General features: G+C 38.3%; 1 protein-coding gene across 5 annotated transcripts in view; it reads right to left on the bottom strand.

Annotated features, from left to right (window-relative positions):
* The window catches only part of GPAT4 (glycerol-3-phosphate acyltransferase 4), a 37544-nt gene extending 20024 nt beyond the window's left edge, over positions 1-17520 (bottom strand). The window contains exons 1-2 of one of the 5 annotated variants that reach the window (XM_031950747.1): positions 17401-17520; positions 302-1321 (exon numbers count right to left, since the gene is read on the bottom strand). In XM_031950747.1, coding sequence (XP_031806607.1) covers positions 302-466 — 165 coding nt within the window. In that variant the 5' untranslated portion in view covers positions 467-1321; positions 17401-17520. Of the gene's footprint in view, positions 1-301; positions 1322-16234; positions 16455-16724; positions 16854-17400 lie in introns of those variants that run through there. The other 4 variants (XM_031950746.1, XM_031950748.1, XM_003758008.3 and 1 more) reach the window with 4 other exon arrangements.
* Between the last annotated feature and the right edge of the window lie 6444 nt (positions 17521-23964).

The following is a 23964-nucleotide window of genomic DNA, read 5'->3' as shown; positions in this document are numbered from 1 at the left end:
TAGCTTCATTCTCTATAGAATACACTTGATCTTGTATAATATAATAGAGTCTACTTTATTTAGGAAGTCCCTTTATTTAGGATAAATCAAACAGTAACAAGAACCTTATATTCAATAAAAGACTCCCGAAGGCTTTCACAACTAGCTTAAATGGAGCATTATTGTCCCATTCTGAACACCACCACCTCCTTCCCTTACAGCTTTCTCCATGTATCAGGGAAGAACAAACCAGAGGTCAATAAAAGTTAGTTGTATTCCTCCCTTCACACGTGTCAACCATTTGTAATATAGCACAACTCACCGCAAAGATTTTTAATAAAGTTTTCATGTAGAGTTTTCGGATACCAAAGGAGACGCCAAAAATGGCTGGGACAATGATGAAAACCAGAAGGAGAGTGAAGAGGACTGTCAGGGAGATGCCAAGCAAGTTGACAATCAGGCTGTTAAAGGGCAGCAGCAGGAACATGGTGGTGGATCCAGACAAGGCCAGTGCCCTTCACTCAAACAGAAACCCTGCAGGCCCTGAAACTTTCAAACTGTCCTCTCTGAGAGGAATAGTCTGTGAAAGGAACCAAGTTCCCAAAGTTTAACTAGCTCCATTCCAAAGTTCACATCCTTTTACCATCTGTGTATGGAAGGGTAAAAAAAAAAAACTACTAGGAATGGTCCACAAATGATAGACTGAAGACTCCAGACCACCCAGGAAAGATCTACTTTGGAGATGAATAAGAAGGGATAAACATTAAACAAAATCATCCAAAAGTCCAGACTCAGTCCTAGGAGAGTGAGCAGAGAGATCTCTGCTTCTGCTGTCCTTACACTGATGTCAGAGGTCCTCTCTCATCCAAATGCACTTGGCAGATGAATCTGTCTTGGTAATAATACACACCAAGTTGTTATGTCATTGCTAGAATGGCACCAGAAAAAGGTCAACTTTGTGCCAGAAACATTCAGCTAATTCCTGAGCAGGCTACTGGCACTTTATATAGAAGACTGTTCACGTTAAAAATGGGGAAATTAAATAATTTTTTACTTAAAATCCCTTCACAGGATGAAAAGAATGTCTTCACAAGGGTGAGTTCATGTCTGGCTCCATTCTTCCTCAAGAGAGGTTCCTGGGGCTCTCTGCTTCCAGGATCCTCCTATAGAGCTACAGTCCTTGCCAGTGGGCCACAGATCCTGGCAAAAAACTTTTCATGCTGCCTCCATAGAATGAAATTCCAGACCCTTCTGGCATTGGTCTTCACTGAATAATCTTCCTTCTAGGGCCCCTTTCGATGACTTATGTTCTTAGTAAAAAGCTGCTCACATGCTGCCAGAGCTGGAAGAGAAAATGGAAACAAAAGTCAGTCTAGCAAATCAAGAAACATCAATTTCTTTTTTTAGGTGGTTAGGGAAGTATTCAAGTGGTCCTGAGCCAGGCTCAGTAATTCTGTATACTAAGGATCTGGCAGAGCAAAAAGGACAGAGTAGACAAGAACCCAGATGTTTTAAGTGATTTTCTAACTCTAAAGCACTGGCTTTTAATTTCACCATTTCAAATATCCAAATAGAATTCATACTTTGCAAAGCTGAAATAAAAAACAAATTATTGTGTCTGAAAGGGCAATATATAATCACCAAGCTTGAATTAGTAGTGCCCTACATTGATACAAATAACTTGTTTCTGACCTTCTATATCCTTGAAAAACAAGACTTTCATCTAGAAGAAACATACTCTTATGCCAGGGATGACTTTACAATAATTCCTAGGCAAAGAAAAGCCTGAAACGAAGCAAATCCAAGCATATTTCTGTGCCTCATATCACAACTTAGAAGAGGCCAACTATATATGCTAGATTCCAAGCTTCACCCTATCAATACTTCAGAAAATTATGTCAGTGAGCCAAATTCAGCAAATCAAAAAATTCCAGCCAAATCAAGTCCAAAAAAGTGTTTACAACAGTACCCACACCAGGTGTGGAGGATGAATATGTAAAAATGAGTGTGAACTAGGAAGTGGTACGGAAGGAAGAACCTTCTTTTACACGGGAAGGTTCAAACCAGTTAGGAATCGGAAAAAGATCAGATTGATTGGTTCTCATTCCAGGTCTACTTCCTTTTGGTTCATTTAGACCAGAGCCCTTAAAGTTATGACAGGTATAACTGTCCCTTTGCCCCCCCCCCCCTTTAAATTTGCCAAGAAATTCATTTTTCTAAATATTCTTTGCTTTTATTTTCCTGAAAACAGTAAATTCTCTTTCTTCTAATTCTCCAACCCAGACTTTATGTGTCCAAAAACTCTAGAACATAAAACAATGGAACCAGTCCAGATTAATAAGCTAATCAAGGACTAGGAATATAATGTGGTCTTTCAAAAATAAGAAAAAACATCAATCATATAAATTAATTAAATATGATGAATATCTTATTCTACTGGAAACACTCTAATTAAAAAAACAGAACTGGTATCAGAATGGCTATCCAAGGCAGATTTTGACAACTCAAAGTTTGAAAACTTGCAGATATCAGGATACTTTCCTCTTCTTTCTGACTTCAGCACTCTCCTCTATCAAAAATAACTCCTGTCTAAACGATCTATTCATTCCACTGAAAAAGCGATATTTTTCTTCAAGTAACCACCATATTCAACATACCTAGGCTCTATGATAAGACTTATTAATTAAATGAAATCAAGTCTATTCTATTCTTCATCCTCATTTCTTGTTCCTTTCAAGTTTTCAACAGATCCCAATGTGGTCTGATTTAGGGCAAAGTATAATTTCTTTCCCCCGGTTTGAGTTCTGCAAATTCCTGACCTGGGTACAGACCTGAACAACAAAAGCCTGCTGCTGGACCCTTACTACTACTTAGCTACACAGAAAGCTCTGATGGATCTGACTGAGAGAACTGTAGGATTTTCTTCTGTTGAGTATTCTTGCACTGGTTATTCCTCTACAAAGTTCATATTAGGCTCTGGCTGGACCTGAGATCCTAAGTGATACTGCTTGCTTCTGATTTTCTTTTTTGTTCAGTACATAAACATAGTTAGGATTTGCGACTGTTTCCTCACTCCAGAATGCACCATTAGTAGTCGGTATTTTCTCTTTGCAGATGATATGATGGTATACTTAGAGAACCCCAGAGATTCTACTAAAAAGCTATTAGAAATAATTCATAATGTTAGCAAAGTTGCAGGTTATAAAATAAATCCCCATAAATCCTCAGCATTTTTATACATCACCAACAAAATCCAACAAGAGATACAAAGAGAAATTCCATTCAGAATAACTGTCAACAGCATAAAATATTTGGGAATCTATCTACCAAAGGAAAGTCAGGAATTATATGAGCAAAATTACAAAAAACTTTCCACATAAAAAGTCAGACTTAAACAATTGGAAAAATATTAAGTGTTCCTGGATAGGTCGAGCGAATATAATAAAGATGACAATACTCCCTAAACTAATCTATTTATTTAGTGCTATATCAATCAGACTTCCAAGAAAATATTTTAATGATCTAGAAAAGATAACAAAATTCATATGAAATAATAAAAGGTCAAGAATCTCAAAAGAATTAATGAAAAAAAAAAATCAAATGAAGGTGGCCTAGCTGTACCTGATCTAAAACTATATTATAAAGCAGCAGTCACCAAAACCATTTGTTATTGGCTAAGAAATAGATTAGCTGATCAATGGAACAGGTTAGGTTCACAAGACAGAATAGTCAACTATAGCAATCTAGTGTTTGACAAACCCAAAGATCCTAACTTTTGGGATAAGAATTCATTATTTGACAAAAACTTCTGGGATAACTGGAAATTAATATGGCAGAAATTAGCCATGGACCCACACTTAACACCATATACCAAGATAAGATCAAAATGGGTCCATGATTTAGACATAAAGATTATAAATAAATTGGAGGAACATAGGATAGTTTATCTCTCAGACTTGTGGAGGAGGAAGAAATTTGTGACTAAAGACAAACTAGAGACCATTATTGATCACAAAATAGAAAATTTTGATTACATCAAATTAAAAAGCTTCTGTACAAACAAAACTAATGCAAACAAGATTAGAAGGGAAGCAACAAACTGGGAAAACATCTTCACAGTGAAAGGTTCTGATAAAGGCCTCATTTCCAAAATATATAGAGAGAACTGACTCTAATTTATAAGAAACCAAGCCATTTTCCAATTGACAAATGGTCAAAGGATATGAACAGACAATTTTCAGACGATAAAATTGAAATTATTACCACTCATATGAAAGTGTTCCAAATCATTATTAATCAGAGAAATGCAAATTAAGACAACTCTGAGATACTACTACACACCTGTCAGATTGGCTAAGATGACAGGAAAAAATAATGATTGTTGGAGGGGATGCGGGAAAACTGGGACACTGATACATTGTTGGTGGAGCTGTGAACGAATCCAACCATTCTGGAGAGCAATCTGGAATTATGCCCAAAAAGTTATCAAACTGTGCATACCCTTTGATCCAGCAGTGTTTCTACTGGGCTTATACCCCAAGGAGATACTAAAGAAGGGAAAGGGACCAGTACGTGCCAAAATGTTTGTGGCAGCCCTGTTTGTAGTGGCCAGAAACTGGAAAATGAATGGATGCCCATCAATAGGAGAATGGTTGGGTAAATTGTGGTATATGAATGTTATGGAATATTATTGTTCTGTAAGAAATGACCAGCAGGATGAATACAGAGAGGCTTGGAGAGAATTACATGAACTGATGCTAAGTGAAATGAGCAGAATCAAGAGATCATTATATACGTCAACAACGATACTGTATGAAGATGTAATCTGATGGAAGTGGATTTCTTTGACAAAGAGACCTAATTCAGTTTCAATTGATCTATGATGGACAGAAGCAGCTATACCCAAAGAAAAAACACTGGGAAATGAATGTAGACTGTTTGCATTTTTGTTTTTCTTCCTGGGTTATTTTTACCTTCTGAATCCAATTCTCCCTGTGCAACAAGAAAACTGTTTGGATCTGCACACATACATTGTATCTAGGATATACTGTAATTTATTTAACATGTATAGGACTGCTTGCCATCTAGGGGAGGGGGTGAAAAAAATTTAAAAAAAAAAAAAAAGTAGTAGATATCTTCTTCAGTCCTCCCTAAATCTATGATCCTGATGTGGGAACAAAACTGCCAGTTGACTTATTTCCATACCAGGTATGAAGTGTCCCAATTCCATCTCTGGAACCTCAATGTGCCCTTGAGTGCTATAGCCTCTTGCCTCTGATTGGACCTAGTGTTCATAGACCTGTATCTTGTCAACTTGAACTGAAAAATATGATTCATTTTGAGTTTTTTTTTTCCTTTTTTCCTTTGGATTTCCCAATCAGTATTCAGGTGGTACATTTTCTAGATTTTGTTGAGAGGAATTTTAGATGGATGGAGGGGAAAACCTGCTATACTTCTTGGTGCTCTACCATCTTGGTTCCATTCCCCATTATGGTCACCTTCTAGGCTTTAAAGTGTTAAGAATGATGGGGCAGCTAAGTGATACACTGGATAAAGCCCTAGAGTGAGGAGGACTCGAGTTCAAATCCAGCTTCAGACAATGTGTGAGCCTAAGTAAGACAATTATTCCCTGACTGCTCTCCCCCACATCCCAAAAAACCCCAAAGAATGACAGAAGAAATCTGAGAAGAGGAAAAGAGAAGGAGAAATGGCAGGCTGACATCAATAAAAATAAGGCTATGTAATATCAATTTTTAAATTCAAGTCCTAAACACCAACTTTTTTTGGTGTTTACCACATAGTAGCTTACCATTTTCTCAAGTATAATCAGCCCAATCTTAGGAATGTGGAATGTTGGAGGGAATGTAAGAAAACAGGAACACTAACACATTGTTGGTGAAATTGTGAATACATCTAGCCATTGTGGAGAGCAATTTGGAACTATACTCAAAAAAGTTATCAAACTGTGCATATCCTTTGATACAGCAGTGTTACTACTGGGCTTATATCCCAAAGAAATCTTAAAGAAGGGAAAGGGACCTGTATGTGTACGAATGTTTGTGGCAGGTCTCTTTGTAGTGGCCAGAAACTGGAAACTGAGTGGATGTCCATCAATTGGAGAATGGCTGAATAAATTGTGGTATATGAATATTATGGAATAATATTTTTGTCTGCCTGCATTTTTGATTTCCTTCATAGGCTAATAGTACACTATTTCAAAGTCCTAATTCTTTTTGTACAGCAAAATAACTGTTAGGACATGTATACTTGTATTGAATATACTTTAACATATTTAACATGTATTGGTCAATCTGCCATCGAGGGGAAGAGATTGGGAGAAGGAGGGGAAAAATTGGAACAAAAGGTCTGGCAATTGTCAATGCTGTAAAATTACCCATGCATATAACTTACATTACATTAAAAAAAAAAAAAAAAAAAAAAAAAAGAACCCATTTTCTCTAACTCCAAACTCATGATTTCTATCACATTGCCTTCACTGAACAATTATATTTTGGATCTTTCAAAGTGTTAATCTTATGTAGCTAAAAAATAATTGAAGCTACTTCAATGCTCAACTCAATTAAAAATTAGCTTCTTAACAGTTTAAATTCAAATTTAACATCTTTGGTGGATTTGCAATCAGTACAACACCCGAGTTTGAGGCCTATTTTTGCAATTTATCTGTGTGACAGTGGACAAGTTATTTACTTTCTCAGGCCTACCATTCCTAATTTGTAAAATGTGTAGGTTAGAAGAAATGACTTCTAAGACATATCTAAGAGATATGTCTAAATGGGGAAAAACAAAATTTCAGTTCTAGCTAAACCACAGAGTGGATGGGTCATGACTATCTATCCCCTACATCATACTACCTCATTAAAATTTTTAAAAAATGACTAAATTAACAAAATAGGAAAAAGATGATTTTTTTTTAATATCTGAGAAAAATAAATTGAGAAAGCCATAAATGAACTCCCATTAAAAAACTGCAACAATTTCCCAGTCTAAACAAGTGGCTTCTATGAAATATTTTTAAAATAGTAACTATGTGATCTAAACTGTTCTCAAAAATAAGGGAAAATTCAGATATAAACTTGCTACCAAACCAAGAAGAAATAAAGCAAACATCAGATCAATACACATAAAGAATACTGATACAAACATACTATAATTCTAGCAAAGAGATGAACAGTAACATATCCAAATTTTTTTCATTGTGGCTAAATTGAACTTATACTAGGAACAACCAATCCCCAATATATGTATAGTCAAAGTCAGGCATTTTTTGACCACATTTCAAAGAAAAAACAATTCACGACAGAGGAGAACCATGGTAAAAGCAGCAATCTAAAAGGTACTTAAAACAGATAATTATATAATTTGAAAAGATCTATGATTTCATATACAAAGGAAACTCTGGTCTTTCTGGATCCAAGATCAGATCTCCATCTACTCTATGAGGCAACCTCTCATATAAATGCAAATTAAGTAAATCCTAAAGTATCATCTCACACTCATTCAAATGACAAAAATGATTAAACAATGGGAAAATTCTATATTGGTGGAGATGTGGGAAAACAAATATAGTATTTTCTAGCTGGTAGAAAATAATTTCAAATTTTGCAAGATACTTTACAAAATATTTACCTGTATTAAATTCATAAAAAACTATATTGGGATGATTGGGGAGGAGAAGGGGAAGAAATCAACCATGTTTCCCAACAAATGGAAAAGACTGAAAAAAACTGGCAATACAAACACAATGGAAGATTACAATATTTTAAGGAACATATATGAAGAATTAAATAAAGGGAAAACTATATGAACTAATGCTGTAAGTAAACAACAGAGAATCAAAATACAATAACCATATAAAAAAGATAACTTTAAATATGATTCATATTTAAAACACTGGACTATGTTTTTTTCTTTAGTAAAAATACTAACACATAGGCAATATGTAATATGGGGCACAATCACTTTTATGTGGTTTTATTTCATTATTTTTGTGGAGATTAAGAAAGACAACTGTAAATACAGTGCAGTTATTTGTCAATTAAATTTATTGATTAAAAAACCTTGAAAGCTTACTCAACTGACAAAATGAACTTTAAAAATTAAGAATTAAAAAATGTGTAGTAGTATAATTTACTACATCAACTTGCACAACATTCTTACTGAAAAGATGATGGTTTTCTTTTTGTTTCATGTCCAAAAATTTACAAAAACCTTAGACCTGCAAAGGTCCTAAAACACCAGAGAGGTTGTGTGCCATAATTATAAACTCAATCAGTAGGAAGAAAATACAATAATTAGTAAGTAAAAGTGACTAAATCTCTCTCTCTCTAGGCATCATATTGCACAGCATTACCTGAGAAAAATCAAATATACAATCCTTTATACAATGCTTTCTATTTCTCCATCTGTGAAGTATGAAAGGAGAAAAACATTTTAAAGTAGATTTGATTATACCATAGATTATGTTACAACTATAACAATATATCCTATAAAATAAATATTGCATTGCTACAATGGAAGTTACCAAAGAGATACCATAATGGAATTTTACTTGAAACACTAAATATGCAATTCTGTTCAAGTGCCACCAGGATCAAATACTCTTCAGTTTTAAGTCACTGAAAGCAATAGAAATTTAAAAGAAAGCACCATCTTCCTGGGAAAGTTATTATAAGCCTATGTGAAAAGTAGTTATAGTTAAGACAGAAACCAGTCAGCACATTATGCTACAGTCCTGCTAGAAACAGAAAACCCCACACTACTCAGAGAGAAATAAATATGTAATTTATAGGGGAAAATATTTTACCTTCTCAGAAGCAGTATGAGTGATTTTTGATAGCACATAAATATAAATAAAAAATTGGAGAATGTGCCCTCCCAATATATGTACAATTTACAAATTATACACATATGCTACAGTAATGATAAATATATGTACTGTGAAATTTACACAAAGAATTAGCTAAATTAGATGAAATACTGACCCTGTAGTCATAAGGCAACAGTTTCTTAAATAGGGAAACAGCATAGTCTTAAGTATTAAGAATAATATTAAAAATATCAATCTGATAGTTAACCTACTCTGCCTACTGTATTTATACCCCTTTATACTCATTATCTTCCATGTACTACATATCCTTTACACTCCTCTTCCATAAACTACCCTCTCCTCAACTTTGGGAATCCCTCATTTCCTTCAAGGCAGCTCAAGTACTACCTTCTTCATGAAGTCTTTTCTGCTTTCCCTACTTCCTCTCCCAAAATTAATGTTTTTGGTCAGTCAATAAATTTTTATTAAGTGACTACTATAATAAACATTTATTAAGTGCCTTCTATACAAGAGGCTTAAAAGATAATATCAGTCCTTAATCTTGCATATATATTCTGTAAATACTAATTCATACACATACACACACAAAACACAGGCACATGCATGCATATACATATGCACATGCATATACATATAGACATATTGTCTCTCCCACTAGAAGAAAAAAAGTCAGGCTAATAACAACAAAGCATTAATAATTTTAAAAATGCAAATTAAAACTCTGCATATTAAATGCAAATTAAAACACCCTTATCAAATTTGCAAGGCCGAAAAAAGAAAAATTACAGATGTTGGAAAGGTTATGGGGAAAACAAGGACATCAATGCATTGTGTGCATTCCCCATCAATTGGGGAATGACTGAATAAGTTATGTTATAGGAAGGTAATGGAATATTATATTGCTCCACAAAAAAATCATGAATAAGCTGATTTTAGAAAGGCCTGGGAAGATTTACATGAACTGAAGTTGAGTGAAACAAGCAAAACCAAGAATAAATTGTATACAATAACAGCAAGAATGTATGATGATCAACTATGAGACATGGCTCTTCTCAGTGGTTCAGTGATCCAAGGCGATCCCAATAGACTCTGGACAGAAAATGCCATATCTGTATCCAGAAAAAGAACTATGGAGATTGAATGTAAATCAACACATATTATGCTCACCTGTTTGTTTTTAACCTGAGCTATGGTTTTTCCTTTTTATTCTGATTTTTCTCTCTCAGCATGATTCATAAAGCAATGTATATTAAAATAAATTTTAAAAAGTATATATTGCAGAAGCAATATAACAATATAAGTGAGAGTAATGAGAATGGTAGATATATTAGTGAAGAGATGGATGTAAACACTGTTATACTGGCAGAATGGACAAGACTTAGCAACTAGTTGGATATGTGGAATGAGGTAGAATCAGTTAACTGGCATTAATTAAGGTGATAAATCTGCTTAACAGTGCTTGACACACATGATGTGTGCTTAAAAAAAAAAATGGAAGCTCATCAGCAAGGTTACGAACTTGGGCAACTGTAAGAATGACAAAAATAGTAAAAGTTTGGAAGAAGAGTGTTGGGGGATGAGGAGAAAAGATACATATTGCAAGCCATCCCGCTTATTCTTCACTAAAAAGTAAAAAGTTAGGCAAAATACAGCATCCACCAAAGGATAGCTTGTAACCACAAGGATCTGACATAGAGGGCAGAGTGTGAATATGCTGAGGGAAAATTTGTAGCAATGAGTTTTATTATAGCACCAAAGGGGAGTTTTGGGGACCCTGCAAAATCACGGAGGGCCAACAGCTGGAAAAGGTAGAGTTGAGTGATAATTAAGGGGAAGTTCAGTAGTGTTGAAAAGAAGCCCCACCCACTAGGTAATCACAAAGAGTGTTTATCCCTTGGGGTTATACCAATCTCTTTGGGAGTCATGTCACAGCCCACTGGAGAAATGATGATTCTCTGAAGACTAATGCTCCAGACAACTATTATGCTTACGTCAGAAGTACACCAACTTCTGAAGAGTGGTTCAAGATAGAAATGTCAGATCAGATGAAAATCAATATATATATATGCAATATATGCTACTGCATAAGACTAACATAATTAGAATCACCCTTCAGTCTCTATCTGTTCTAAATACCAGTGAGAGACTAAATACCAGTCTCATCATCTGCTCCGTTACAAGGTTAGGTAAGTATAAGCTTGACATAGGTCCTTAAACCTAATTAAAAATACAGAATTTTTTTATTAAAAGCTATCAGATAAGCTAAAATGTTATAGGAATGCTTCAATTTTAAAATACAAGTAATTTGGCTACAGTAACTGACTCCTTAAACAATTCTTATCTAACCAGGCTATAAAAATATTTTTTATGTGGCACCCAAAAGATATTTTGTCTCATTAATGCTAATACCAAAAAGCCAGGGATGTTATCCCAAAAAATACTTTTCTTCTGTATAGAAGAATTGTACATATTTAACACATATTTGATTACTTGCTATCTAGGTGGGAAAAGGAGGGGAAAAAAATTGGAGCACAACATTTTGCAAAGGTGAACACTAAAAACTATCTTTGCAAATATTTTAAAAATAAAAAGCTATTATTTGAAAAAAAGAAATTACTTTTCCTATGTCACTTAAAATATATTTTCATCAATATGTAGATATATACTAAACACTGAGATTAATCTCTTTTGAGCCCCAGTTTCATGTGGCCATCTGCCTGCTAGACATCTTTAGCTTGGATGTCTTGATGTCCTTTCCATATGGCAAGTTAAACTCACTTATGTTCAAAATGGAACTCATTATCTCCTGCTTCTAAATCCATTTGCCTTTAAATATACATATTTCAGTTGATGACATTTCAATCTTTTCAAATCTAGCTAATTCTATCTCTACATATCTTTGATCTGACTCCTTTCTCTACAATCACAGCTACCCATCCCAGTTTCAGGTTATTGAATGTCACTAACAAGATTCCTAATTGGTCTCTATCCTCTCTCAAATCAATTGTCCACAAAGCTGCCAATATTAGTTTCTAAGACACAGTACTCCTTCCCTCAAAAACTTTCACTAAAAACACCTCAGTCTGCTATTTAAGGGTCTCCAAAATCTCCTACTTTTCATCTTTCCTTACCTTCTATTTCCAATCAAGTTGGAGAAGAGGCTATTATGACATCACCAAATTTTCATTGGGCAAGTGGTATAGTGGATAGAGCCTAAGTCAGGAGGCAGGAAGATCTGCATTCAAATATTTCTTCAGATATTTAATCATTATGTGTTCCTGAATAAGTTCTGTTTGCTTCAGTTTCTTCATCTACAAAATGGGGATAAAATAGGATCTCTCCCCAAGGGTCACAGTGAAGATCAAATGAAATGATAATTGTAAAGTTCTTATCACATTGCCTGGCAAATAAGTACTAGTCACTATTATTAATTTGGCACAATGGATGAACTCAAAGAGATTAAGTTCAAATTTCAATAATGGGACCTGTTTGGGCAGATCACCTAACTTTTCTGGGTCTATGTTCTTGCAGTTTAAATAAAGAGGTTGTGTTTGATGATCTCTATGATACCTTCCATATCCAGCTTTAGGAAATAATCAAGAGGGAATTAAAGAATTAGAATTAAAAGGAATTGGGAAGTTTGCTGTAGAAAGTGGGATTGTGCTTGGACTTGAAATCAGAAGGCAGAGATGAGAATGGAGAAATTTTTGTCATGGAGATAGTCAATGAAAATAACTCTCTTCTCTGCTAAAAATCCCTGAGAAAACCACCCATAATCTATACCTTCTCTTCTTTTCTAAACCCTATGAAATCTGGGTTCCAACCTTATCATTTAGCTGAAAATGTTCTCTCCTAAGTTAATAATGTCTAAATGGCAAATTAGATGGCCTTTTCTTAGTCTTCGTCCTTTTCTTGACCTCTGAAAGTAAATGACATTAACTCCTTCAGAATATTCTCTTCTGGTTCTTGTCCTATCAATCTGATTCAATCCTCGTTTTCCTTTGCTGGTTCTTGATCCATGTAATTGCTCACTAACTGTAATTGTTTTCCAAGGCACTGGCCCGAGTTCCCTTTTCTTTTAGCTCTATATTATCTCACTTGTGATCTCAACAGGTTCACCGGGTTCAATGATCTCTACAGCAGATGCCAGATCAGCCCTAGTCTCTCTCCAGAGTTACAAGTACTGTTGTGGTTCAGTAGTGCCAGTTGTGTCTGTGTCACCCCATTTAGGTTTCTTGGCTACAGGAGTAGCTTTCCATTTCCTTCTCCAGCTCATTTACAGATGAGAAACTGTCAGCAAACATGGTCACACAGCTAGTAAATATGAGGCCAGATTTGAACTTAAAAAGATGAGTCTTCCTGATTCCCAGCCCAGTGCTCTATCACAAGAACAACAACTTCTTACCTCTTGGATCTCTCAAAGTCATACATCTAGAACAGGACTCATCTCTTCCCTCCCACTTCCCAAAATCCCTGCTTCTTTCCAAACTTCCCTACTACTATTTTAAAGCACTGCCATCCTCCCAGTCATCTAGGCTTCAGTGTAATCCTGAATTCCTTACTCCATCTCATTCCACATTTCTATTTTCACAATATTTCTCCTATACATCTCTCCATTCACAAAGCTAGAGCTTTAATTTGGGTCTTCATCACCTTTTGCTTGAACTACTTACTATGAGAGCTTCGGCTTCAGGTCTCTTCCATTCCAATCAATCAACTCAGTAGCCAAGTAACTTTTCTAAAGCACTAATTTGTCACTCCAACCCCTACCACTAGAGCCCCAACGAGCTCTAATCACTTCCTATTAATAATTTCCAGAATCAAATATAAAGTCCTCTGTCATTTAAAGTTTATCAATACCTGGACTCTTCCTATACTGGCATACATGTAGCAGTTTCTCAAACATGACACACATCTTTCATTCTTGGAAGGTTCATCACCTTCAGTTTCCTTGGCTTCCTTATAGAACTTTCTGCAGAAACACCTCTAGTTCCTTCTTCCCCAGCAACTAGTACCTTTCTTCCACATTCTTACTGTCCAGAGGTGCAAAAGAGAAAAATGCTTTTAAGAACATCTGTAGGTAAGGTATGATACCCTATGTGGATAGAGGAAGAAAAAAAGGGAAAGAGAGAGGGAAGGAATGAAAGAAGGAAGGGAGGGAGGGAATCTTCCAACTACTGTTTGTCCTTTGTTCTCTAAGAAGACTAAAAGCTCAGAAGTGATACCATGACCTTTAAGTGAATTGGATTTAAGGGAGGGAGGGCTGTACAAGGTCACCTGCCTCACTTTTCCCTCCAGAGCCATCTGGATCAGTAGGCAAGATATAGATCAAGAGGATTGGAGATGGCCCTGGATGAAGTGGGGGACTTTGGTCTTTTTAAACTAAGGTCTTCAATAGGACTCAGTCTGAGGCTACACCCATTCAATGATTAAGGATAGGTAGCAATTGAGGCAAAGAATCTCCTCTTTCACCTAGTCCCCCCCCCAAAAAAAAAAAAAAATCAAAATAAACAAATCTGAGAGGGCAAAGTCCTCAGAGTTTCTGGCCAAAGCAGAAGAGACTGCTACTTACATTCAACCTGTGTCAATCAGGACCCAATTATTTTGAGGTATTGGCTAGATTTCTTTCTAAAGGACCAACACTCATTGGCCATCAAAAGGCTCTAGGCCAAGCTCCATTTGGTCATCGTTGGGTCCTTTTCAGGTTTGAAGTGCTCCTTGACTCCTCAACTCTCCTTTACAACTCATATCCAATTAAGTTGGTGATTCTACTTAGACTACATTTCCTATATAGCCCCCCCACATGACATCTCCTACAGCCACCCACATGAGCACCTTCATTTATAAAAGGCTTTCAACATTTCTGCTTTGGGCAGAAATAGCTTCCTAATTGGTCTTCCAGCTCCAAGTGTCCCTTCCACTAATTCACACTCCACAGTTGCCAGAGACATTCCTAAAGCACCCAGTCACTGCTGCTCAAAAAACACCAATGGTTCTTTATTGCCTCTTCAATCAAATGCAAACTTTTCTGTTTGGCACTTAAAGGGCTGTCATCATATGGCTCCAGGCTATCTTTCCAGACTCATCGCATATTCCCATTCATGTATACTTCATCAGTTCCTGGCTTTCTTGAACATGCCATTTCACCTGCCTTTTCAGGGCTTTTGTACTTCTTCAGCTCACACCTCCTGCACATGCCCTACCTGATCCCCAAAGTGACCAGTACACCTTCCCTATGGCCCTTGCTGACATCACCTTTGTACAAATATTTTATCTACTTATGTTTCCCTAACAGAACAGACGACAATTAATAAAATACTTGCTGACTGATACTCATTGTGTGCCTATGTTGTCCCAGACAAGTCTCCGTGAATTCTAAATCTTTACACTCAGCTATATAATTGTTCCTAGAAAAGATAATTTCTTTTCTAGAAATTTCTTTAAAGCACCTATGGATGCTCCCTAGTTCTAGTGTCAATACATTTTTATTTATGGGTATACCTCTTAGGGCAGCTGGATGGCACAGGGGATAGAGACCCTCAGGCATGGAATCAGCAAGAGGAGTTCAAACGGTTTCAACACTTCCTATTTGCTCCCATGCAATTAACCTTTATTAGCCTGAATTTCTTCATTTATCACATGGAGAAGGAAATGACAAAGCAGCCCAGTAACAGAATCCCAAAAGAGCTCACAAAAATTCACAGGACTTAAAACTGACAAAACAACAACAAAAATACCTTTTAGGCTTTTATTTTGTTTACCAGATTTGTGACTTCATCACTACAGAATTCTGGGCGAGAAACTTCCACCAGTGTAGGTTGGTCCCTTCTCTCCAATTTACAGTCTTAGTGAATTGTCCAAGTTATACAGGCAGATAAAACAGGGTTTCATACGGGTTATGAAACTGACCATAAGCACCCACCCTTAGGACTTCCAAATTTTGGTAAACGACCGCAAAGGAAAAGAAACTCAAGTGAAACAGCACGACGAGCCAAGCGAGGCAAAGGAATTAGAAGATATGCAGTCAACTATTAGATACGGACCAGAGAGAAGACACAGATGTGTCTATTTAGAGCCGCACGTGCATAATTAGTCTAAACTATCAGCGAAAAACAATTTCTTCAGGTGAAAAATGATTACGCCAAGCTAGACACGCAGTCAATTGCGATATAAGCAGCACAAGAAAATTAAGCAGTGCGAGACATTCTGACTGTTTGTCCTCTACAGCAGAAAGAAAAACACGTAAAAGCCCATGTCCGAGGGCAGAAGCCCCCGGGCCTCTCGGGCGGGAGGATTCCCAGTCCGGGACGGGACCCCCCAAGGAAAGGCCCTAGTGGGAAACAGGGAAGGGTTTCTGAGGGTGGGGGGAGGGGACTTTCCTCTCCTCCCGCTGCCCCACCAACATACCCCTAGTGTAACATAGAGAAAGCGCAGGCTGGGAGGAAGGGCGAGGACACGTAGAACGGAACGATACGCGTAGGATTTCCGAGGGAGACGGGGAGGAGACGGCCAGGAGAGTCGGTCGGGAGGAGGAAGAGAGGGAAGCGGGGAGAAGGTGGGCGGGGAAAGGGGAATCCTTTCCCCATTGGACGCCACGCGAGCGTGCGCCTCCCCACCAAGCGCGGATGCGGGAGCGCTAGCAGGCGGCGCAGCTTGGGCCGGGGGGGAGGGATATTCCACTCCAGGAAGGGAAGGGGAGGCCGGAATGTTCCACACTGGGAGCCCGAGGGGGAACACGATGGTGTCTCCCGAGCTCCCCAGCCGGCAGGAGGGGCCCCCGAGAATCTAGTACCGGCCCTTAACCCCCGCCGAACCCCTGGCCCTCCCGCTCCCCGGCCTCGTTCTCAGGGCGGCTACCGATATTGGGAGGGCGGGGGTCAGGCCAGGGTATACTCACCGGCTGCGCTGCACCGGGGTCCTGGTCCTGGTGCTCAGGATCCCTCCGTTCACAGTCCCACCCCCACCGCCGGCCAGAGACTCGGTGGCGAGTTTGTGCGCGTGCGTCCGCCCGCCCTTTGTCTACGCCGCTTTGACGCGCGCCCCGCCCCCCCGCCCCTTTTTTCCAACCGAGGGCGCACGCAGAGGGAGGCAGGGCGATGCTGACGTCACCCACGCCGCCAGGGGGCGGGTGCCGCTTTTCGAGCACTCCCCCTGCGGTGCTAGCCTGGAGCGGAGTCTCCCCCTAGCGGGGCAGCGATTGGCTGGAGGGCGGCGATGGATCTTGAGAGGTTGGCGCTGGCCTCTGTCCGGACGCGGAGTGGCGGCGGCGGTTAGAAACCGAGGCCTGTGCTCCAGCCTCCTGCGGGTCAGTTAAGGGTCCTCGCCTCGTCGGCCTGCGCTCTCCGCAAAGGTCCGACCGTTTTCCGCCCAGCTGTCAGGGGGCGGAGCCCTGCCGTGTAACGAGAAGCCGGGCCGGGGCGGGTCACCTCGGCTCTGGGTCCTTATCCCCTCATCTCTTTCTGCCGGGAAACTTCCATCCCTCGCCATCCCTGTTTGTCCGCCTGTGCCTCCTCCTTGGCCTTTCACTATTCGGCTGTGGGATTTCATGAATCGCTTCCATATCCGGCCCTCACCTTTCTACTGGTCTGTCTCATCTCCATCTGCTTATAGATGCCCAAGCGTCTTACGTCCGGCGTGTCTTAAACGAAAATCATTCTCTTTCCGGCTCCCCAACCCCCCCCCTTCCAAACCTTCACTGGTAGGGTTCCATCCGCCTGACGGGGCCCCAGGCAGACATCCTCATCCCCCCCCTCTCTGTCCCACTTCGGTCCGTTGCCAAGGGCTACGAGCGTCACCTTTGAGGGGCAGCTAGGGGGCGCAGTGCATAGAGCACCAGCCTTGAAGTCAGCAGGACCTGAGTGCAAATGTGTCCTCAAACAACGTAACACTTCCTAGCTGTGTGACCCTGGGCAAGTCACTTAATCTCAAATGCCTCAGCAAAAAAAAAAAAATTCAGCTTTGCAACATGTCTCAAATACACATCTCCAGATGTCCCTTTCTAAGGCCGCCGCTGCTTTGCACCCTCAAGTTACCAGGTTTGGATTTCTACATCAGCCTACTTGCCTTACCTGCCCCAAGCTTCTGCTCACACCAGTCCGTCCTCCATCCGGCTACAAAAGGATTTAACTCAAGCACACCCTTTTTCATAACCCCACCATACCCCTCCACCACCTAACTCCTTCATATCCTGAATGCTCTGTCTACCATCTCATCCCTGCCTGTTATTAAATGGGGAATTGCACACAGTGGCAAGGCAGACTTTTTATAGATACAGAATAAATATGAAAAGCATTTTTGAGTCAATGTTGAGTCTCAATGAAAAAAACCAACATATATGTAATAATTATTCAGAAAACATGATGCTTCGTTAGATGAAAAAAAAAAAAAACTTGGTAAGTATATGCATCATTTAGCCCTATCCTTATAACACGTCAAATCATAGGGTTCTCTTCTCAAGCTATGTTAAAAAGACCACATCAGAAGGGATGAATTCTGTTATGCTCATAGTAAAATAGAAAAAAACTGGAAGGGAAACACATGAATAAATATAGCATAGCTTACTAATTTCACCGAGTAGGACCTAAATATAAAATTTAGGTAGTATATTAAGTATTACATATGTCATGACTAGATGAATTCATATAAAATCCCACCATTTGCAGGAAGCTTTTCCCAATCGCCCTTAATTCTAATACTTTCAGTGTATGATTTCCTGTTATTCCTGTATATAACTTGTCTTTTTCATTAGATTATAAACTTCTTGAGGCCAGAAACTGATTGGTTTGGATTTTTTTTTCTTTTCCTTGTGTCCCCAGATCTCCATACAGTGCCTGACATACTATAGGTAGTTAACACATGCATGCTCATTGAATGATGAATTTTTTAAAGGTAGTAAATTCATTACATGTTTTTGAGCCAAAGATCCAATTGGCTTTTTCCATACAACTTATTGGGATTTCCCTGAATTACTGAACTACTGAGAAGAATCAAATCTTTGATGACTGTATTTCAATATAATTGCATTCCTGTGTAATCTTATGAATTTTATGCATTTAAACATATCATTCTTGGGGCAGCTAGTTAGTATAGGGAATAGAGCATCAGCCCTGAAGTCAGGAGGATCTGAGTTCAAATCTGTCCTCAAACAATTTAACACTTGCTAGCTGTGTGACCCTAAGCAAATCACTTAATCTCAATTGCCTCAGCAAAATAATAGTAAAGAAATCAAAAAAATATCATTTTGAGGTGTCACAAAGGTTTGATCAGACTGCCAAAAAGCTTCCTTGACACAAAAAATTCTAAGAATCCTGTGTTAGATTTAAAGGAGTTTCAACAAAGAATTAACATGGTCAAGTAAGATTTCTACTGAATTTTTATCTATCTGGATAACCCATTTCTACTTCAAACTCAACATGTCTTACACTGAAAGTAGCATCTTCCCCCAATCACAGATAAACAATTTCATCTTTCTAACTTCTCTATTTCTTTTGACCACCTTAAAAACTTGCCTCAAAATTTTAATCATTTTTTACTTCTCTTTTCCTCCCAATATCATCAAACACAACTTCCTTTTTTCTCCTGTTATGGTCATCACCCAAGCTCAGACTGTTAACATGGCTTTCTTATTACTAGATTACTGTAACAGACTGGTACCTAGCCTCTGCCTCAAATCTCTTTTCATTCTGCTCCCAGATTAATCTTCCTAAAGAATCATTTTTACCTAAATAATTATTCCTAATGAGTGATTGTGGTGTTCTTTTTTTCTAAAATATGATCATTTTCTCTGGGAAGCAGGTTTCTTCAGGAGATTTACTGGAGGAAGCCTTAGTTTCAGTTCAGATCAATAATCACCTCAAATGCAGCCAGGAGTTAAAATACGATCTTTTATTGTCTCTTCCAAAATAGCCCAGTTAGTTTTCTTAGAGGTCTATCTCCTTCCTTGGTTCCAAGAGTTCTTGCAACTTGTCTTTTAGCTCTTCCAGCTTCTGTCTCTAGCTCACCCCTGACTCCTGGCTTCTCACTTCTCAATCTCTTCAAGTCTCTTGATTGAAGCTCTAAGAGCTTCTTATATATGATCTCTTAAAGGTGTGAACCCATAGGTTGACTCCTCCTCTGAGAGAGGGGGATTGTGGGTTTCTGACTTGTGAATCTCCTTGTGAGCTTGTGAACTAATGTGTGAGCTAATGTGTGAATTCTTAAAGTTGTAAACTTAAGCATTGTCTCTATCAATTCTAGTGACTTAACACCTTGTTTCAAGTTCTGGCTCATAACATCTCTCCCTTTCTTTTGATTTTAGAATATAAGGTGGTCATGACCTCCCTGACTTCTCAAGGAGGTGAGAATCCCAAAAAAGGTGATCACACCTTCCCTGACTGCTCAAAAAAGAAGTGAAAACACCATAAAAAGAAGGTGGTCACACCCTCCCTGACATCTCAGGAAGGGAGATGAAAATACCAAAGGAAATGGGAAATCAGATCAGATTAGGGGGTTTCTAAAGGGGCTCATTTGAAACAGGTATACATAAATCCATCAATATGGGAGGCATTATACATGATTACATAAATTACATAAGCACATAGCAATATAACACAAGCTAGTAATGATGAAACAAATAACAAGAATCATCATGAGAATTTATACATGTCCATAAGTCCTAGAAATAGTCCAAAAAGAATCCATTGTCCATTAGTTCATGTGCCAGGAATCCAATAATTCTTGCAAGCTTTGAAGTACTGCAATAGTCTCATCTTGGGTTAGGGAATCCAATGGTTCCTGAAGATTTTAAAGTTCTTTTACAGTCTCATTGTCAGCCATGCTCTTTCAGTGTCAGATGTTTCTTAAATCTTCTTTGTTTTGAGGTTTTTCTCTTTTTCTGTCTCTCTCCAGGTGCTCGTTTCCACCCATCTGTTTCCTTCTCCATCTGTTTTCTTCCCTATGTATAGGAACACAAGCAAACCCTCTCTCCCAGACAGTTAACCTATTTAATTCCCTTCTATTTACCATTTTTGGGATTTCTCATCATCATCTGGCAATTATATTGGAGCTGTTTGCACTGGACACTACCCCGTTGGGTTAAAAAGTCTGTATTCTCCCCAACTGCAATCCTGATTGCTTTTCTGTTGGTTGATCACAGAGTCCTGAACTTCTAAGGACTCTCTGGGTGTAACCTCAGTTGCCATCATGTCCCATCTGTCTTTTGTATGATATCTTGAAGCTGGGTCCTGCCTCTCATTTCCCTGGATCAATCTACATTCTGAGGCCCAGTGGAAACCTCAGTTGCATTTTGAACATGGGGTTTTTGGGTTTTCTCGCATCCTGTCCTTTCACTCTATCTCTGTACCTACACTGAGCTCTTAGGTGTCCAACTTTTCCACATTGAAAACATCGATGATTTTCTCTAGAAGTCCCTTGCCAAGTGGGACCCTGTCTTCCCATGTTCATCATAGTTTGGGTATAATAAGTATTTGTGCCCACTGTGGCACAGCGTCTTAAGATCTCCTCTAAAGGAGCATCTTTGTCTAGTCCCCATATAATTCTTTTACAAACCTTATTGGCATTTTCCTTAGCCAGATTTCTAGTCATTACTTCTGTAGCTACATTTTCTCCAATGGTTCTTGTTACAGCTGTTTGCAAATCTGCAAAAGATTCATTGGGACCTTGTTTTATTTTTGTGAAGGCTTTACCTTCATCTTTCTGTCCGGGGAGAGAACCCCAAGCTTTTATTGCAGCCTTAGAAATTTGCTCATACACTGTTATGGGATAATCAATCTGTTCTGAATTCTCTCTATACTGACCTTTACCAGCTAGTTGGTCAAAAGCAATTTGTACATTAACTCCTGTTTGCCTATTGCATCTGGCTTGACTCCTACATAATTCATGAAACTCTGAAAGCCACAACAAGTTTTGTCCAGGTGCTAAACTTGTCCTTGCTATGGATTTCCAATCACTCGGGATTAAGATTTCATAAAACAAATTATCTAGTAACATCTTAACATAAGATGATGTAGCCCCATAAAGAGTGCAATCCTTTTTCAAATCCTTAATTTTTTCCAAATTAAAAGGATTGTATCTTCTTTTTTGACCTGAAGAGTCACTCTCTTCAATCAGAGGATATGCATTTATAAAATCAGATGCCTCTTATCCTTCATTTTTTGTCTTAACTAATGCCTTTTCTAATCTATGTCACAGACTCCTTAATAGGTGGTTCTGATTGCATTACTGCCTCTCCCCCTCCTCCTTCTCCCTCCATCCATGAAGGGTTAATTGGGGGGGAGGGTCATGAGATGTGGAATGATCTAATTTCTCCTGCTGTGAAAGATCACACTCAAAATTGTACTTAACTCCATTCTTATCTGATTCTTCTTCCTTTTCACCTAGTTTAGTTGGTACCTCCCCTTCCTGCTCTTTCTTCTTTTTCCTTATTCTAACACTTATATAATTTCCTAAAGCCAGTTGTATTAAATTATATGTATTAAGTGTGTCTTTGGAAATTGAGTCAGGTCCATTTTTATTGTAGAACTGACAAAGATCCTCTCCTACTAATTTCCACTCGTATAGATCCAATTCTTTTTCCATAGAGAAACAAGGACATATGTACTTTACAGTTTCTAAAAGTTCAATGATCTGCTCCAAAATTATAATCAAACCTTGGCTTTTCATAACCTTGACAATGCTCTCTAAACATTTTCCTTGAAGAGAAACAGAAGGCTGTTTTCTAAACATCTGTCCCATTTCAGCTGAAATATTACTTTAGCCCTTAACAAAATTTCTTTGTTATACTCATCCTAATTTCTGGGTTGAGGAGACTTTTTCCACTGAATTAGGATCAGAGCTTTTCCACTGAGATCAGTGTCCTGTCATTCTCATGTTCGGGTGCCAAAATGTGGTGCTCTTCTTTTTTCCTAAAATATGATCGTTCTCTCTGGGAAGCAGGTTTCTTTGGAAGGTTACTGGAGGAAGCCTTAGTTTCAGTTCAGATCAATAATTACCTCAAATGCAGCCAGGAGTTAAAATACAGTCTTTTATTGTCTCTTCCAAAATAGCCCAGTTAGTTTTCTTAGAGGCCTATCTCCTTCCTTGGTTCCAAGAGTTCTTGCAACTTGTCTTTTAGCTCTTCCAGCTTCTGCCTCTAGCTCACCCCTGACTCCTGGCTTCTCAATCTCCTCCACTGGCTTCTCACTTCTCAATCTCTTCAAGTCTCTTGACTGAAGCTCTAAGAACTTCTTATATATGATCTCTTAAAGGTGTGAACCCAAAGGTTGACTCCTCTGAGAGAGGGGGATTGTGGGTTTCTGACTTGTGAATCTCCTTGTGAGCTTGTGAACTAATGTGTGAGCTAATGTGTGAATTCTTAAAGGCGTAAACTTAATTAAGCATTGTCTCTAATAATTCTAGTGACAACACCTTGTTTCAAGTTCTGGCTCATAACAAGTGATCCATTCCTTTGCTCACAAAACTAATAATACCTCTACTATCCAAATGCCAAGGGATAACCAGAGAAATGTCAGGCATATTATTTGGGTGCTTCAGATTATTTGGGCAAAGTAAATTATGTATCTAGGAGACATCTGTTAAGAGACTGTATGTATGAAGGTTGAATAAAACTGCCACATATGTTGGTAACCTTCATGGGGAGTGGAGAGCAATTTATATTTCTGACACTATAGAGATACCCATATTTTCTGACAATGCTATTACATTATTTTCTGCTTAGCCTTACTTCCTGCTGGATGTCACGTTTCTCCCCCTACTGGCCTTTTCTCACTTATGCCACCTCTTTCCTACTGATTCTTTTATTTCTTCCCTGCATTTATTTTACATTCTGAAAAGATAATTATTGTCCCAAAATAATTTTTAAGGTAGAATAAAATATGTTCTTTTGGTTGGCTTTGTCTTCTCTTGGAATTTAAGTTCCTACTGATCATGGATAATGTACCTTCTGCCAGGGAGGTGATAGACTAAAAATGCTTAGTAAAACATATTAGATATAACCAATATGGGTATTTATTTATTAGACTGTTTAGAGGTTTTTTTCTCTAGTGGAAGGGAGGAACGTAAGAGAAAAAAATAAATCTTTTTTCAGTTAACAAGTATTTAATTTAAAAATGAAACTAATATGCGGGGCAGCTAGATGGCAC

Source organism: Sarcophilus harrisii, chromosome 2 (assembly GCF_902635505.1).
Source record: "Sarcophilus harrisii chromosome 2, mSarHar1.11, whole genome shotgun sequence".
NCBI classification, from domain to species: Eukaryota; Metazoa; Chordata; class Mammalia; order Dasyuromorphia; family Dasyuridae; genus Sarcophilus; species Sarcophilus harrisii.
This window is presented reverse-complemented; position numbering and strand designations above follow the sequence as displayed.